General features: G+C 39.0%; 1 protein-coding gene across 2 annotated transcripts in view; it reads right to left on the minus strand.

Annotated features, from left to right (window-relative positions):
• Window positions 1-16354, minus strand: part of IKZF3 (IKAROS family zinc finger 3) — an 87688-nt gene that overhangs the window by 26710 nt on the left and 44624 nt on the right. Inside the window, exons 4-6 of one of the 2 annotated variants that reach the window (XM_072646305.1) lie at window positions 7974-8234; window positions 6886-7053; window positions 4493-4609 (exon numbers count right to left, since the gene is read on the minus strand). The exons of the other annotated variant lie outside the window; for it this stretch is intronic. Coding sequence (XP_072502406.1) covers window positions 4493-4609; window positions 6886-7053; window positions 7974-8234 — 546 coding nt within the window. The remainder of the gene's footprint in view (window positions 1-4492; window positions 4610-6885; window positions 7054-7973; window positions 8235-16354) is intronic. 2 annotated transcript variants of the gene reach the window in all.

Raw genomic sequence — 16354 nt, forward strand, 5'->3', positions numbered from 1 at the left:
TCTAATCCTATAGAAGCTCAGTTCAAATGCCACCTCATCTGTCAAACCTTTGCTGATCCAGTCAAGTGGAAGAGATCTCATAGAACTTAATCTCCTCAGAGAGGCAACATGATGGAGAAGAAAGAGTACTGACCTAAGAGTCAGGAGGAACCTCAGTGTGGATCCTATTTCCAGGACTTACAAGCTGTGCTGCACTGGGCAGATCATCTAACATCTTTGGACTCTGAAGCTGCCTCATCTGTAATACTCTTAGTCAATATATTATAGAAACATCATGAGAACAAAATAAGACTATGTGTTTATATGTGCGTGCATGTGTATACAGGGTGTCCTCAAAGTCTTTTAGGAACATGCATACACATACAACATACATATATACATGTGTGTATATATACATACATCTGTATATCTATATAAATATACACACACAGAGTATCCTCAAAGTCTTTTAGGATTCTATCTACACTATGTGTGTGTGTATATATATATATATATATATATATATATATATATATACACATATGTGTGTGTGTGTGTGTGTGTGTGTATATACAGGGTTTCCTGAAAGTATTTTAGGAATGTAAATATGTATATGTATGTGTATATGTATGTATATACAGGATGTCCTAAAAAATATTTTAGGAACATGCACACACAACATACATACATGATTATATATGTATATGCAGAGTATTCGCAAAGTCTTTTATAACTATATATGTATTTATGTGTATATGTGGATGTGTACATGTATGCATGTAAGCATGTACGGGGTATCCTAAAAGTTCATTAGGATACTATTTATCTATCCATACACATATGTGAGTATATATATGTATATGTATACATATATGCATGTATGCAGGGTATCCAAAAACTCTTTTAGGAATATGTACGCATGCTTCCATATATGTATACATGTAGATATGCATATATGTATACATACATATATAAAAAACTGTACGCTTTAAGGCACTACTTAAATATGCATGCTTAACTGTGTACATGTTATCTTTCCTACTAATTTTCCTGAGGACAGGCCTCATAGCTTATTTATTTTTGTATTTTTTCTAGTGCTTAATACATACATAAGCGTTTGTTGATAAAATGTTCACCACCCTACACAAATATGCAAATATTGAGTTCTACTCTAAGTATTTACAATTTATGTGATAATTAATATGAGCCTGAATGAGCCACCTATTAGCCCCATGCTGGTAGAAAGACAAAATCAAATGAGAAAATCTAACAAATTTTGCCTTTTTACAATCTTGCATTCTTTTCCATAGCTTTTACTAAGATGAAAGAATGACTATATATTGGTCACCCTATGTGTGATGCCTACTAACACAACTCTAGATAAAAGAAATCTGCAAGGCTGGATGTTTTACCATACTAAAACCTAAGCTGTTTCACAGAAAATCAATCTTATGACTCTAATCTGTGAGCTCAGGTCCTGCACTTTCACTTTCCTGCATAACATGTCCACCAGAATGTCTTGGGAGGGCCCCAAGCCAACATGTCCCAAACAGAAATCATCTCCCCTAAATGCTGCCCCTTCTCTCAATATCCTTATTTCTGTTGATGGCTCCATCAAATCTACCCCCATGTAACATTCAGCCTTAACATTTGAGTAACTCCTAGACACTCAATTCCTGTCCATTCTGCTTCCGCATCCATCCTTCTCTCACTCACCCCTCCTTTCTGCCTCCACTGTCCTACTTCGGGACTTTATTACCCTCTCCACTGGACTATTGTAACAGCCTCCTCACTGGTTTGCCTGCCTGCATTCTCTCCCATCTCCAGTCTATCAGTCACATCACTGACAAAATAATCTTCCTAATGCACAGATGGACTATTTCATTCTCTTGCTCAAAGACCTTTAGCAGCTCCCTACCACCTTTAGGATAAAATGTGAAAGCCTGACATTTAAATCCATTAATAATTCCACTCTAGGTTATCTTTCCTGTCATCTCTCTCTCTTTCACACTGTTCCAACCAAACTGAACTACCAACGATTCCCTGAATTCATCCGACACTCTCCTCATGCATTCATACAAGCTTTCTTTCATGCCTGAAATCTGTGGTCTCTGCCTACTGAAGTCCTTCTATACCCTCAAGGCCCACCTTATGTCCTCCATGAAGTCTAGTTTGAGATGCCATATTTTAAAGAAAGAAAGAGAGAATAAAGAACAACGCCAACAGTGAAGCAAATGGCTTAGTGTTGAGTAAGAGCTCTATTCATTGTGGATTAAATGTCATGGGAAACAAGTAGATGTTAGAAAATGCAACAGAATTAGGTCATACTGATTGACTGACATGTAGTCTCTTTAACCTGGAGGACCTTTTAACTAGAGGACCTTAGAATTTAGTGCTGAATCTTGCTGGGACTCAGAAATCTCTTCCATAAAATGAAAGGGGCTGGACTAAATAATCTCTACAGTCCCTTCTGGTTCTGGATCTAAAATCCTATGATCGTTTTAGCCATTTTCATTTTATGGATGAGTAAACTCAGGCTTAGAAAGGCTAAATGACTTGCCCAAAGTCACACAGGTAATCAACAGAATTGGGACCTGAATTCAGGCTCTTTGAAAGCAAGCTCATCGTTCTGTTCACTACCCCATGCCATTTCCTGTTCCATGAATGTGTATATTTTACAAGATGAAACCACCATTACAGCATGTTCTGTTCTCCAAAAAGAAAAAAAAGTCAAACTTTACTTACTTATGCCTACATTTTTTATGCTGATACTTGAAAAAGTGTGTTGTACACACCCATAAAAGCACCCTATGAAATGTAAGTGAACTCAACTTTGATAATTCAGCATTTCCTGAATCACTTTACATCACTGAAGAGAACAAAATAATTTCTTTTGGTAATTCCACTAGTTTGAAATTCCTAATGGGGAATAGCTAGTAAAGGTATGGGAAATGAAATCTATAAGATGGTAAAGATCACCTAAATGGTGGTCAATGTGTGCGGAAGAATGGCTCTACCCAATTTCCAATTTATAGAATCACTTTTTGGTTAGATCTAGGGGCATGTGACTTTGGGCAAGTCATTTTATCTGTCAAGTCATGGAGTTGGGCAAGATCATCTCTAAAGCCCTTCCTGTGACTAGTCTGTAATTAGCTGTCATTCAGTTGTTTCAGTGGTCTGAATCCTGGGGACCCCATTTGAAGTTTTCTTAGCAAAGATACTGGAGTAGTTTACCATTTCCTTCTCCAGGTCATTTTACGCTGGAATGGAATGGAGGAATGGAGGGTTGAGTGACTGGTCCACAGTCACACAATCAGTAAATGTCAAGGCAGCTTTGAATTCAGGTCTTCCTGACTCCAGGCCTTGAACTTTATCCACTGTGTCACCTAGCTGCCCTGTATAGTATTTGTTATTATATTATTAAGTATAACATTATTATGTCGTTAATAATATTATTGTCATAATATGCCTGTAATCATTCCTATGATTTCTCCAGAACAGAGTGAGTTTTCAAAGCTTGCAAGTTTCCTGTTGAAAAAGGACCTGGCCCATTGTTTAAAAGACAGGTTTACTCTGGTTGGCATTCTTTCTGTCTTTGGTCCAGACTGCTTAGTTTTGTGTTCTCTGGCATAGCAGTTGAGTGCTTGGTTTTATTTTTTTTCCTTCTGTTTGTGTGTGTGTTTAAAGAAAATGGAGTAAACACTTCTCTTTAGAAATAAGGAGGAAATCCAACTCCCTGATAAAACCAAAGATGCCATCAGGATAAAAGCAGAAGCAGTTGCACACCAACTAAATTCAGTTGGCCAACTCCTACCATTATAAAAAAAGACTTTATCTAAACCAAGATTTCCACATCAGAGCCAGCACAGTACAATTTGATTTCAGCTTCATTTTTTCCTGGACTCATACTATTCTAGTCTCAACAGTCTGGCAGTCTTGCTGTTTTTAAGAACTTCTAAACTATTTGACATCTGATAGTGAACTACAGAGAACAACTCATCATTCACTCTAGGAGAACAATTTGTTTAAAGATAGCACTTAGGACAATTCACGTTTGTCTAGAGCACACTTGTTGTGTGCCAAGGTTGTTGTTGTTACTGCTAGCAGCTGCAGTTTTGCTTCAATGCCTGGACCTATAAAGATTTTTGTACATAAAAGACCTTTTCCTTTTTCTTTGGTCACTTTTGGGGCACGGGCCTAGCAGTTGTATGGCTGGGTCAAAGGGCATACACTGTTTAATAATTTGGGGGGGTATAATTCCAAGCTTTCTAGAATTGTTGCAACCATCCACATCTCCACCAACACTGCATCAATGTGCCTATTTTCCCACAGCCCCTCCAGGATTTGTCACCTTTTTTTGGGGTCATCTTTACCACTCTGAAAGGTGTGAGGCAGAATCTCAGAACTGCTTTAATTTTCATTTCTCTAATCAGTAGTGCTTTAGAGTAGAATTTTGATTTCACCTGGACCTAGTGAAAGAAAAAAAAATCCCTACAAGTTTTGATCAACTCACCAGTGTCACCGATGCCAGTGTTCTGCAGGAAAGTGCGACATCGTTCCTTATGCTCCTCAAGGGAGCTTCTCTGCTTGTAACTCCTTCCGCAAAACTCACACTTGTAGGGCTTCTCAACTAGGAGAAGAGCAGAGGTGTACTCAGTAACCACTAGGGGCTCTAGGACAACCACCACTTGGCTGGTAGCTTTGGACTCTAGGTTCACTGACCATGGGTGGGTGGGTGGGGTCTTTATATTCAGACATTGCAAATTATTACTGCACTTAATTTTTGTGGAACAAGATAGCAAATATCCTATAACTAGTGGTCTTAGTAGAGACAGGCAGTGTAGAAAGCTACCTGATTCTTCCCAAGGGTAATGTATGCTTGTCCAGAGAGGGGGAATTTGAACGTACTGAACTGTAACTTAAGAGCTGCCATTGTCTTCAGATCAAGGCTTCCTTCGCCTAAGACATTCACATGTTTGTGTTTATTCCTCCTGTTGGTCAGTGGCGTGTAGTGATAAGATCAGAAGAGAAAGTCTCCTTTGGTAGTGGTGGTGGTGGAAACCTGGCTAGAGGTAAGGAATGCTGTTGCCTAGGAGACCACTGCCAATTAAAATGATGAGTTGCCCAGGGCACTAACATGGTTAGCTGTCCTTGCAAAATGGAAATATTCCTCCTTTTACTGTGGCTGATTGGGAAAGTTCATGATTTAGTTGTAACAATAGTAAAGACTGGGTCAGGGAAATGCTAGTTGGACTAATCTCTATAGTAATTCCAATCCCAAACTAAATATTAAAACCCTACAGCCCAAGCCTTTGAGATAAGCAGATAATCTGGTCCAACTGTTTGAATAACAAGAATGGGAAGGGGGAGTTCTCCCTTGAATTATCCTGAAAAGTATCAAGAAGCCTCAATAAATGTTTGTTGAATAAATCAAAAAGCTTCCTCAGAAGGTTATCCATACCATTCAGGAGACCTATACCTCTGCCATCCCTAATCTCCAAGTGACTTTCCTTGAATTATCCAAGAAACAGCTTTAACTTTAGGTATCACTCAGGGTGTAGATTATGGTGGACATTCCTGATGCTAATGAAACATGTATCATGAACATGATATTATGTATTAGCAGCTGTGATTTTTATTTTTTTCTTTAGCTGAAATTTTTGGAAAATAAAATATATTCCTTAAAATATGAGCTTTCCATTTTAATTGTTTTACTGAGGGTTAAAAAGAAAAAAAAATCCCATAATGAAACTATTTCGACTAGTATAATTTAAATTCAATGCAACCTGTCCATTTGTTGGTAGTTAAAATTTTAAGTCTCTCCATTAAAGTCACTGGCAATCCCTAAGATCAATGTTAAATATTTCCACTGCTCTTGGCTCTTACTACCAAAGACAATGGAAGAGAGTTCCAACTTTTCAACTAACCTTTCAGTCTTAACATATTTTAAGAGACTTCTCACTCTGTCACTTAAAACCCATCTGAAGCATCCCAGTCTTTGAGGTGAATATGTGTTTTTTGTCCCCTAAAAACCTCAGTCTTACTTGGAGTCAGGTACTTGATTACTGATGGGATTTTAACCAAAGGAACAGGAGCAAATCTCAATGAGGTTAAAGATTTGTTGTTTCTTTCAATGGAGTCCATTTCTGAGATAATTATCTAGAACATCAAGCTCCAAATTTTTGTATTGAGGGTTGGGTTCCCATTGCCCAGTCCTCTCATCCCCCACTGTATTTACATGAACTCTGTCTTATTTTTCTGGGTATAAAACCCTGAACATGTAAAAAGAATTCATATTTGGGACCTTGACCGAATCACCAACTGGGGAATGCAACTTGTCATGCACATGTGTACTACTGGTGTTCTAGAGAATTAGGAAGCCTGATAGTGGAAAGAGAAGTTAACTTTTGAGAATTTATCCCAGGAGGGCCAAAAAGCAATCCCAAGGCAAAGCTCTGTTACCAAAATGACTGAACTTTGATAATACAGCATTAACGTTGGGAGTAGTGCTTGGCTTACAGAAAGAGTCTCTTGAGTGAAAGATCTTTTTCAGGAAGCTAATCTTTCCATAAAACTTCTTTACAAGGAAATACCTGCTAGGCTATGGAATTTCTGTAAAATGTTTAAAAGCTTCTTCTAAAGGGCAAGCTCTTCCTGTCTGACTATGCTGTTGTCTAGGAGCAAAGACGGTAGAGAGATGATCATTCCCAATGAGCCAGACGGAAGGCAATTAATGTCTTAATGAAAGTGTAATTAGCCCTAGAGGTCTCTGCTGTTGTTAACCCTTCAGAACATGAATGACAGATTAAACCTAAATATTTAACCCTTTAATTTTCCACAGTCAGAGTAAGAATGCCTAAGAGTCAATTCTTCACAAGACATGGGATGCTCATTTCTCTCACTTACCAGAATGTGTCCTAAGGTGACCTGTGAGAGCATCTCTTCTCTGGCATGCGTAGTTGCAGAGATGACACTTAAAAGGTTTTTCCCCTGTGTGAAGTTTAATGTGGCGGAGGAGGTTACCTTTCTGAGTAAAAGATGCCCCACACTGATTACACTGGAATGGGCGTTCACCTTTAAAAAGGACAAAAATGGAAACTTCCAGGTCACCAGGCAAGTGTAGAAACACATATATACACACACACTCCCTGTGGCAAGATTCCCTCATAGAATTTCCTCCTTGGGAGGAATCCTGTCCACACTGGGGATCAGCTGGGAGTGAGATTTCATGGCAGCAGAAAGCCTCAGCGTATAGGCTCTAGAATTACCTTCCTTGGAGATATTTTAGAAGAGGATAAGCACCCTTTCCACTGGGGGCAGCTTAAGTAGTATCTTTCTTTGATTTATCAGAATGAATTTGATGGTTTCTGGAAGTGCCTTACAGATTGTAAGGTTTTATAATTTCCTCTCTTCTATTTAGAAGTCCACCATGATAAAAATGTAAGTATGGTCCAAATAAAACCAATGGATCCTGGTCATAATAACGGGCCAAATATGAGAAATGGATTTTTTAAAAAGTCCCTATACTAGAAGTCCAGGAAAGAGAATCACATTTAATAATAGGAGGGCTACATTTCTATGTATTTCTACCGCTGCCCCTTTATTTTTTAAAAGCACATGCTTTTAAATTTGCCTTAAAAAAAGTACCCCCTTTTCCTTCAAACCTGGGCCTACCACAAAGTCAAAATATAAAGGATGAACTAAAAGTTGAGTCACAGAACTTAACTCCTATTTCTTAACTGAAGAAGAAATGTTCATGGACTTCTGATCTTCTATGGCCTCTTTCATTCAGAAAACCTGTAAGATGTTTGCTAGGGTTTTTGAAATGCCATGGTGAAGCAGAAAGAAATCAGTGGGGAAAATGATGCCCAGATAAGACCAGAACCATCCAGCAAAAGCAAAGCAAGATACCAAGACACCTGATGCCATTATCTATTGCATCGCTGTCCATGGCTGTAGCAGGACAGTTCTCAGGGGAACAGAAGAATATTTACCAGTATGGCTTCGCTTATGAACCATCAATACATTGAAGCTAATGCAGGCTAATCCACACACATCACAGTTCATTTTTCCACTAGTTGGCCTGCCGCTGTCATAAGAGACAGCGTGTCTTTCCAAGTTAATGCTTTCATATTCATTATATTCTCTTGGATAGCTGTAAGGTATTTCGGGATCTTCCGCATTTTCCATGGGGTCTGGCTTTAAAGCATTCTCATCCCTTTCACTGTATTCATCTTTCACTTTCATTGAATCATCTGCAGGGAAGAAAATGCGAGAAATGAAAAATGATGGCGTCTGGAGCTAACAAAGCAGCTCAAAGAGAAGAGACCCACAGATGACAACATGACACCAAATGAGGCTAGCCTAACATTGAGGCTAACTTATCACCGCAAAAAACAAGAAGACCTCATTAAGGAGATCACTCATTCCTGGGGTTTAGCGTTACTGACAAAAAGAGAATGCCAAGAATGGATAAGAGTGATTTCAGCCCTTCGGGGTGGAGAGGGAATCGATTTCTAACGACCACTAACACAAGAAGTATTCTCATGTCACTAAGTATGACAGAATGCTGCTATTTGCTCTCTTTTGACTGACAGGATTTAATCTGGACTGGTTCTCAAAACTGGTGCCTTTTTTTTAGGAGATGTGGAAAAGGAACTAGAAGATATGCCCTCAGATATAGGGACATACTTTTTGAATCCTTTGAATCCTAGTTACACTGAATTTAAGACTCCTTTAGACTGAAAGATTAACAATTAATGTGGCCTTCCTGCTTCCAAGCCAAGATTTTGTCTCTTCTCCCTGCCATTAATCATCAAAACATGCCTTATCTATCTCTCGAGTCTGATAAAGATGCTAAATTAAAAGTGGAGGAAGGAGTCAGTACTAGTGAACATGGTTGAGATGGCCAAAAGGACCTGTAACTTTATAATTTAAACTTCCAAGGACTCATTTTAATTTGAAGAGTTATATAGGGGGGAAGCTGGGGAGAGGAGTTCTTCAATTCTGTATACGAGAGAGATAGTAATGCCTAGACCATGGGAATTCTAAATCCAGGGGCCCAGAACTACAAGACTGAGGGAAAGGGAGATGGCTCAAGGGAGGAAGTAGTAGGCTGTCCCATACACTGAGAGTCTCTAAAAAGGTTCAATCAGAAATCAACCACTCAAGCTAAAGACTGGAAAAAGCTGGAAGGCAAATGTGTTCAGTGGTACTAACAAAGTGTAAATAAATATGCATCAGCTGACCTCACAGGGATGGCATTTTTCAGATATTTAATGCTCATTTTTATTTGCAAGAACCACTTAAAACTCTGGCTCTTAGAAATACCAAGTTACCCTTTGATCAGAGGAATCATAGAAATTGAATGCTTGAAAGAATCTTAAGAGATCATGTAGTTCAAAACTCTTATTTTACAGATGAGAAAAATGAAGCCAAGGGAGAAGAGGAGACATGCCCAAGGTCATATAGCTAATTAATGACAGAGCTGGGCCTAGGAAGCAGGAATGATCTTCCTATCTCTACATATTTGATATCCCCAAACTCTTTGAACAATTCAAAGCTGCACTGAGAGCCTGGAAGCATCCTGCATGTGGATCTGTTCTCTAGGCTTATACGGATCAAGTGGTTCCTTGGATTTATTTTTTAAACTACATGTGTGTCTTAATTGATGTAGGGAACTCCCAGGGAGGAAACTCCCTTGGCTTGTACACATCAGAACCTGTTTTGCCACTTATAGTCTCAGATAGTTGCCTGGGGCACTGGGACAGGGGGTAAGGTGACTTGCTCAGGGTCACCCTGTCAGTATGTGTCAGAAGTATGACTCAAGCTCAGGTCTCCCTAACTCCAAAGCCAGCTTTTATTTTTCTATCAACTCTAACTCTCCTTGTTAGGCAACTATTTCCTCTTCTTCCCCAATGGTACAGACATTAAACCCCTACACTCTCTTTGATGAAAGGCTTAAAAAAATTACATCCCTTCCAAACACATTAGTATGTGCCACTCCTGCCACCACACAGGAGGAAGTACAAACTGCAGCTGTACTACCTTCTACCCAAGTTTCAATTTTCACTTCTATCAAGATCTTAACTTTCATCTATATTAGCGATGTTTGCTTAATAGAGCAAGACAGAGGCATAACCATAAGCAGAGAAGACATCTCTCAGAAGCTCCATTCCACTGCTTCTCACCACAGGTCATGGTTCACAACATTCTCCTCTATCAATGTCCCTTTATGCTTGCTCACTTGTATGTGTCTGGGTTACAGGTGAAAGGTCATCTCCTAAGTGGGCATGTTCATTTCCCAGTTTTTTTTGGGGGGGACAGAGGACAATTTTTACCTTTTCACAGGTGGGGATATTTGGTCTACCCAGTCTTTGTTTTCTTCAATCTGGTGGGTTTTTTTTTTTTTAAAGGATGCACCTGAAGGCTGTGCCTTCCACCCCCTTCCACTGTCCCTCCAGCTGTGGGTGACATCCCACCAAAGCTTGAATGCTTTTCAGTTTGCATGTAGGCGTTAAAAAGAACCTCAACGGAAAACCTTAGCTCTGAAAACCAAAAACAGCACATAGCAAGGGCCAGCAGAAGACAGTGCCTTTTCATTTTGGTTAGAAAAATGGCTATAACGCTGAGCCAGTCTCGTGGTCAGTGACTGTAGAGAGATGATGAAGTGGGCTGGTCAGGTCATGTAGCATGCGTGGGGCACACAAGAAAACGAAGAGATAGAGGTCTTTGGTGCCACTTCCCTAAGGAATTTGGCTCTGGAGAGGCTGATCCAACAACTCAGTGCTATTTTGTCATATCGGCTTTACCCAAGACCAATTAATGGTTGTCTGAAGTCCAGAGGAATAGCATTTTTTTCTCTTTCTCTCAAATGCCCAGATCTCAAAGTCACACAGAGAGGGGGAAAGGGGGAAGGGCTGTTTAGAGAGATGTAAAGGTCTTTCTGGACTGAAAGAACATAGCCTGTTTTTGCTGTTGGTTTAATACTGGGCTAGCCAATATCACGGTGTCCCTGAATGGTCAACAAGAACCAAATGTGTAGCAAGCTAAAAGGAAACACCATGCTGCCAGGATTCAAGCACAGCTTTTGTTAATAGCAGTAACGTTCATAATTAAAGAACATCAAGGTCTGGAAAAGATCCCAGGCGGTTATTTAATTTAGTGTCTTGACTCCAAGTAGGTTCTTCAGGAGGATACTGCTTCCAACGTTTTTACCATGAAAAAGCTTGATTCAATTGCTTAAGAGTAGAAAGCAGAAAATGGTGGAAAGAGGAGAATTTTTAAGGCCTCTGCAAGGAAGACAGATTTTTCACAATAAAAAAGGAGAATTAGATGGAGAAGGGAATAAGCATTTATTAAAAACCTACTGTGTGTCAAGTACTATAGTAAGTGTTTTACAAATATTATCTCACAAATTAGATCTAGTTGCTGTGGACCCAGTGCCCATAAAAAAGAAATCTGCGCTTTTATCACCTCACTTTGTACAGAGAATGTTCCTGGTAAATCAAATTCTATTTTTCCCCAGTGATATTCATCCTAATTTTAGAGATGTTATCTTTAGTTTTTATTAATCTTCGGGTCACTGTTCATATTTCAGCTTTACCTACTGAGATTAAAACAAACAAACTAACCTGCTATCCAACACTTGATATACTAGGGAAATCTGCTACTGGAAAACCCAGAATTTTTGTAAAGTAAATACCCCATAACTTACCTGTCTTGTGAACGCATATTTTCCTATATTGTTTTTCTAAAAGGTATACCTGTATTATTTTATCAATACTTAATCTGCTTCTTGAGAATAGTTCCAATTTAGCTTAGGGAGAAAAACATGAAAACACACACACACACACACACACACACACACACACACACACACACACGTGGGCCAAACCACAAACTGCTAGTAAAGGCAATTGCTCTAAATTCCCAGAGGGAAAAAAGATGTGCAAATTGAAGCTAACCCACAGGAAACGAGATTAAACTAAACTTCTTTCAAAAAGAGCTACTCCAGTCCATATGCTCCCATTTTCCATGTTGTGAGGGGCTTAGGAAGACTACATACACTAACGTGCACCTTGTCCCCCTTCTCCCTCCCCCCCCACCCAGGATTTTGTAGGCAGGAGAGAACAAAGGACTGGCTTTGGCTCACTGGGGCTGATGCACATGGTTTCATTTCCTGGGGTGATGGTTATCACATGAAAAGCTTACACTCCAGAGTAGACATTTTTGGTTTCACCTGAGACGCTGCAAAAACAATGGGTTCTGGAAAGGATCCAACATCTAAATCCTGCAGGGGCAATATCAGTCTCAGCCAACTGTGCCTTGGTTTGTTCCTACAGGCACCATAAAATGCACCGGTGGAGAGATGAGCCTATCAAGGATGGCAGAACAGCAAAGGCAACCTGGGTGTCCACCATAGAGCATTAATAGAAATCTCCATGTGGAAAAGGGGGTGGGGGGCTGGGATCCTCAACCTTCAGTCTGAATGAGAGAAAGCTGAAATCGATACCTGGGAGACAGATATAAAGTTTGGAATTATGGCCTGAAGTTTGCTAATAGATACTATGAAGAATCCAGAAAGCAGAAGACAGAGGCTGTTAAACATCAGAGGCACAAAAGGGTGATGCTGTTCAAGTGTTTTACAAGGATCGGGGGTCATAACCATGAAATCCTCAGCACATGCAAAAGTCAACTGGATAACAAAGAAACTTAATCATCTTAATGTGGCATTTTAATGATGCCACTGATTTGCTATGCCAATTCAGAGATAATGAGGCCCTAATGCTACAGATGTTCAGCCAGGCTAAAAAAAAAAAAAAAAAGAAAAAAAGGAAAGAAAAAAAGCTTTCCTAGCATGCCATTTCCTAACTATCCAATTAAACAAATTGTGAAAGCATCTAAATAGTTTACCAGGTTTTGACAGCTGTTAATAGGATTTAGAAGCTTGAAGCACTAAAGAGCCAAAAAGGGAGATACATGTATTGCGGGGCCTTAGTCTCTAGTCAAGTTTGTTGGAGGAGAACAAAGCATGCTTCTTGACAACTGAGACATCTCTACACTAGCCTGGTCAAGAACATCATGCTAACCTCCAGATTCGTAAGGACAAGTCTTGGATACAGGGTCACTTAGAACACTTCTCCATCTTTCAATGTGTGGTCTTTGCCTATGATCAGCAATGGCCTATGAACTTGAGCATCAACAGAAGCATCCCAAATAGTTGTATTTTCTGGGTGTTAGGACGAATGTGAAAATTTAAGTCTCAGTGCCAAGAGCCATTTTTGGTCAGCGATTTATGGGGTTTGTTCCTCACCATGATTTTGATATTTGCACATAAGCGTATTCTTTTATTTTCTTTTTTCCCCTAATTTAAAATGACAATCTAATAGTACAAAAAAAGAAAATATCTATTTAAAATCTGGGATGAATATATGGAAAATATGATTCAGGCTACCAGAATAAAAATAATTATCATCTCAATGGTAATGAGGCAGAAGATGATAGGTTAGGACCAAATCCAGGTTTTGAGCAAACCTGTGAAAGTTTACATTCTCATCAGACATTTAAATTTGCTCTTCAATCTTCTAAATTAAGTAACTAACACACCACGTATCACTGCAATTTCTGAAGAATTAAGTTTTCTAAAATGTGGAAACTGTCCAGATATACTGGAACTAACCTGACGTTCACCAATGACTTCATTGTGATCTTACTGATAACCCATTTATTGACATGCCTAAAAAAGAAATTTCATCTTACAAGAAAAAATAAGAAAAATTTAATCAATACAACTGCTTTCTTAAGTGTTTGTCCAAAATAGGTGTTCAGTAAACTATTTTTGTCTTGATAATATTAGTATCTTAATATAACTTTAAGCTTAAGCTATATATATTATTATGTCTCAGAAACTATCATTTCAAAATAATGAATAAAAACACATTTGGAGATTCCTATGCCTGATAGACTGCAGTGCACCTGGTGGAAATTTCACTTACAAAAACAGGAGAAAAACTTTTATAGTTCTCCTATGAATATATATTCTATACCAAGTCATCTTTTTATTATTATAGAAGTCAAAGATAGAGGGGAAAAGGGCTAGAATACAACTAAAAGAAAATTTTAGGAATTTTTTTAATACAGAAAAATTAACTATACATACTGTCTAATAAATTACTAGACCCCATATGGGGTCTCAACCCACAGTTTAAGAAATGCTGAAGGGGTCATGCATGGGAAAAGTTTAAGAAGCCCTGGATTGCCTTACTCTAAAATCCTTTATCTCAATACTAAGTTCAATTCTCTACCCAGGTCTATGGAAAAGGAAAACGCTTTTGGTAGAGGACAGAATGGCTTCCATACCCAGGGCATGGGAGAATTCATAGTAGCCCAGGATTTTAGAGGTGGATGGAAACTCAACAGTCATCTAATTCAGTGCACACCTGAAAGGAATCAAATCTATAACACACCCAACTAGAGGTCTTCCAGTTTCTTCACAAAATCCTCCTAAGGAGGATAGCTCTGACTGATAAGAAGTTTTTCTTGACATCAATAACACATTTGTCTCTACAATTTCTATCCATTCCACCCTGGAGAGAAACAAGTTTAATAACCCTTCTTCTATCTCTCAGTCCTACTTTTCTCAGTCCTACTTTAAGATAGTTTTCTCATCCTTCTGTTTCCTCCTGCCCCCATTCAGAGGATTCGAATCTCTTCTCCAGGCTGAATATCCCTAATGCCTTAAGCCAACATTCATATCACGTGGATTTTAGGTCCTTCACTATCTTGTGTGCTCTCCTGATAGATAAATGTTTTTTATTCCCCACTCCCTCCAGTTTGTTGATGTCATTCATAAACTGTAACCCAAAGAGCCCAATACTCCAGAGAAAGCCTAGACAGGGCAGAGCACAGAAGGACCATTGCTTCATTTCTGAAAGCTGTGCCTCTCTTCACACAGCTCAAGACCATTAGCTATTTTGGTTGCCACATAATACTGCTGACTCATATTAGGCTTGCAGTACACTGAAACCCTCAGCTCTTTTTCAGACCACCTGTCTAATCATCTCTCCCATCCTGTACTTGTGATGCTGAATTTTTGAACCCACATGTAAAACTATATAAATCTACTGAATTTCATCTTTGATTCAGACTAATACTCTACGTCAAGATTATTTTTGATCCAGTGTGCTATCTGTCCCTCCTAATTTTGTGTCATCTGCAGATTTGATGATAAAGAAATAGTTCTTCAAAGGCATTTTATGTGTTCTTGGGGCAACCTAGAATGGTCAACTTGGGCAAAGAAGGGACAGAGCTGGGAGCTATGGAATTGATAGTAAATCTGCTGTTATTTTTCCTGACTTACCCAAAAAGTAGCTAATCTTTTTCATAATGATTGTAAGTATGTAGTGAGGGCCTCTCCTCTCTACCAAACAGCTGGGAGAATCCTCTATACACTATCACACCTCTCACATCTTCTCCTCTTTACTTCACTCACATCTTTTCCCTTATTTCAGAATCTTATTACTTCTTGCCTAGACTACTACAGCAGTCTCCACACTTCCAGTTACTCCCTTCTCCAAACCAACCTTCATACAGTTTCCAAACTGATATTCTTAAAACACAGATATAACCACATCACTCACCTATTCAAAAAAATCTTAAGCGGCTCCCTATTGATTTTAGGATATAATACAAGTCCTTTATTCTGACATTTAAAGCCTTCTACAATATGACATCCACTTACCTTTCTAGTTTTTTTCATATTATTCCCCTTCCCATACTCTTGCTAGCTGTTCCCCACATTCTGACATTCCATTTACAGACTCTAGGTCTTTGCCCAGGCAGTGTGCCATATCTGGAATTCATTCCCTCTCCCCCCACACTTCTTGGACTTCAAAGTACAGCTCAGGTGCACCTACTACACAAATGAGGCTTTTCCTAATCCCCCTTCTGCCTCTTACAATTACAAGATTTTTTTATTCACTTGTTTGCATACTTGTTGCACTCTCTCAATAGAAAGGCAAGGACTGTTTACTTTGCTTACCTCACCCAGTCCCCCTTAATCTTAGTGCTTACTCTCTGAGTCTATCCCCAATTTATTCTGTACATATCTTATTTACAGATATTTGTTTGCATGCTGTCTCCTCTATTTTGTTGTTTGGTTTTGGGTTTTCTTTGGTTAGTTTTTGCCTTTGTGCTTAGCACAGTACCTGGCATACAGTAGGTATTTAATAAATGCTAACTTGTCGTTATGTCCTTATAGCCTCAGATCCTAGAACAGTAACCCGTATACAGCACATAATACATGTTTGCAGGATTCAATGGAAAGGCCAAGTTAACATAGGTAAAGGAACTATCTAAATACATATGAGTGGGC

The sequence above is a fragment of the Notamacropus eugenii genome, chromosome 2 (genome assembly GCF_028372415.1).
Source record: "Notamacropus eugenii isolate mMacEug1 chromosome 2, mMacEug1.pri_v2, whole genome shotgun sequence".
Classification (NCBI taxonomy): Eukaryota; Metazoa; Chordata; class Mammalia; order Diprotodontia; family Macropodidae; genus Notamacropus; species Notamacropus eugenii.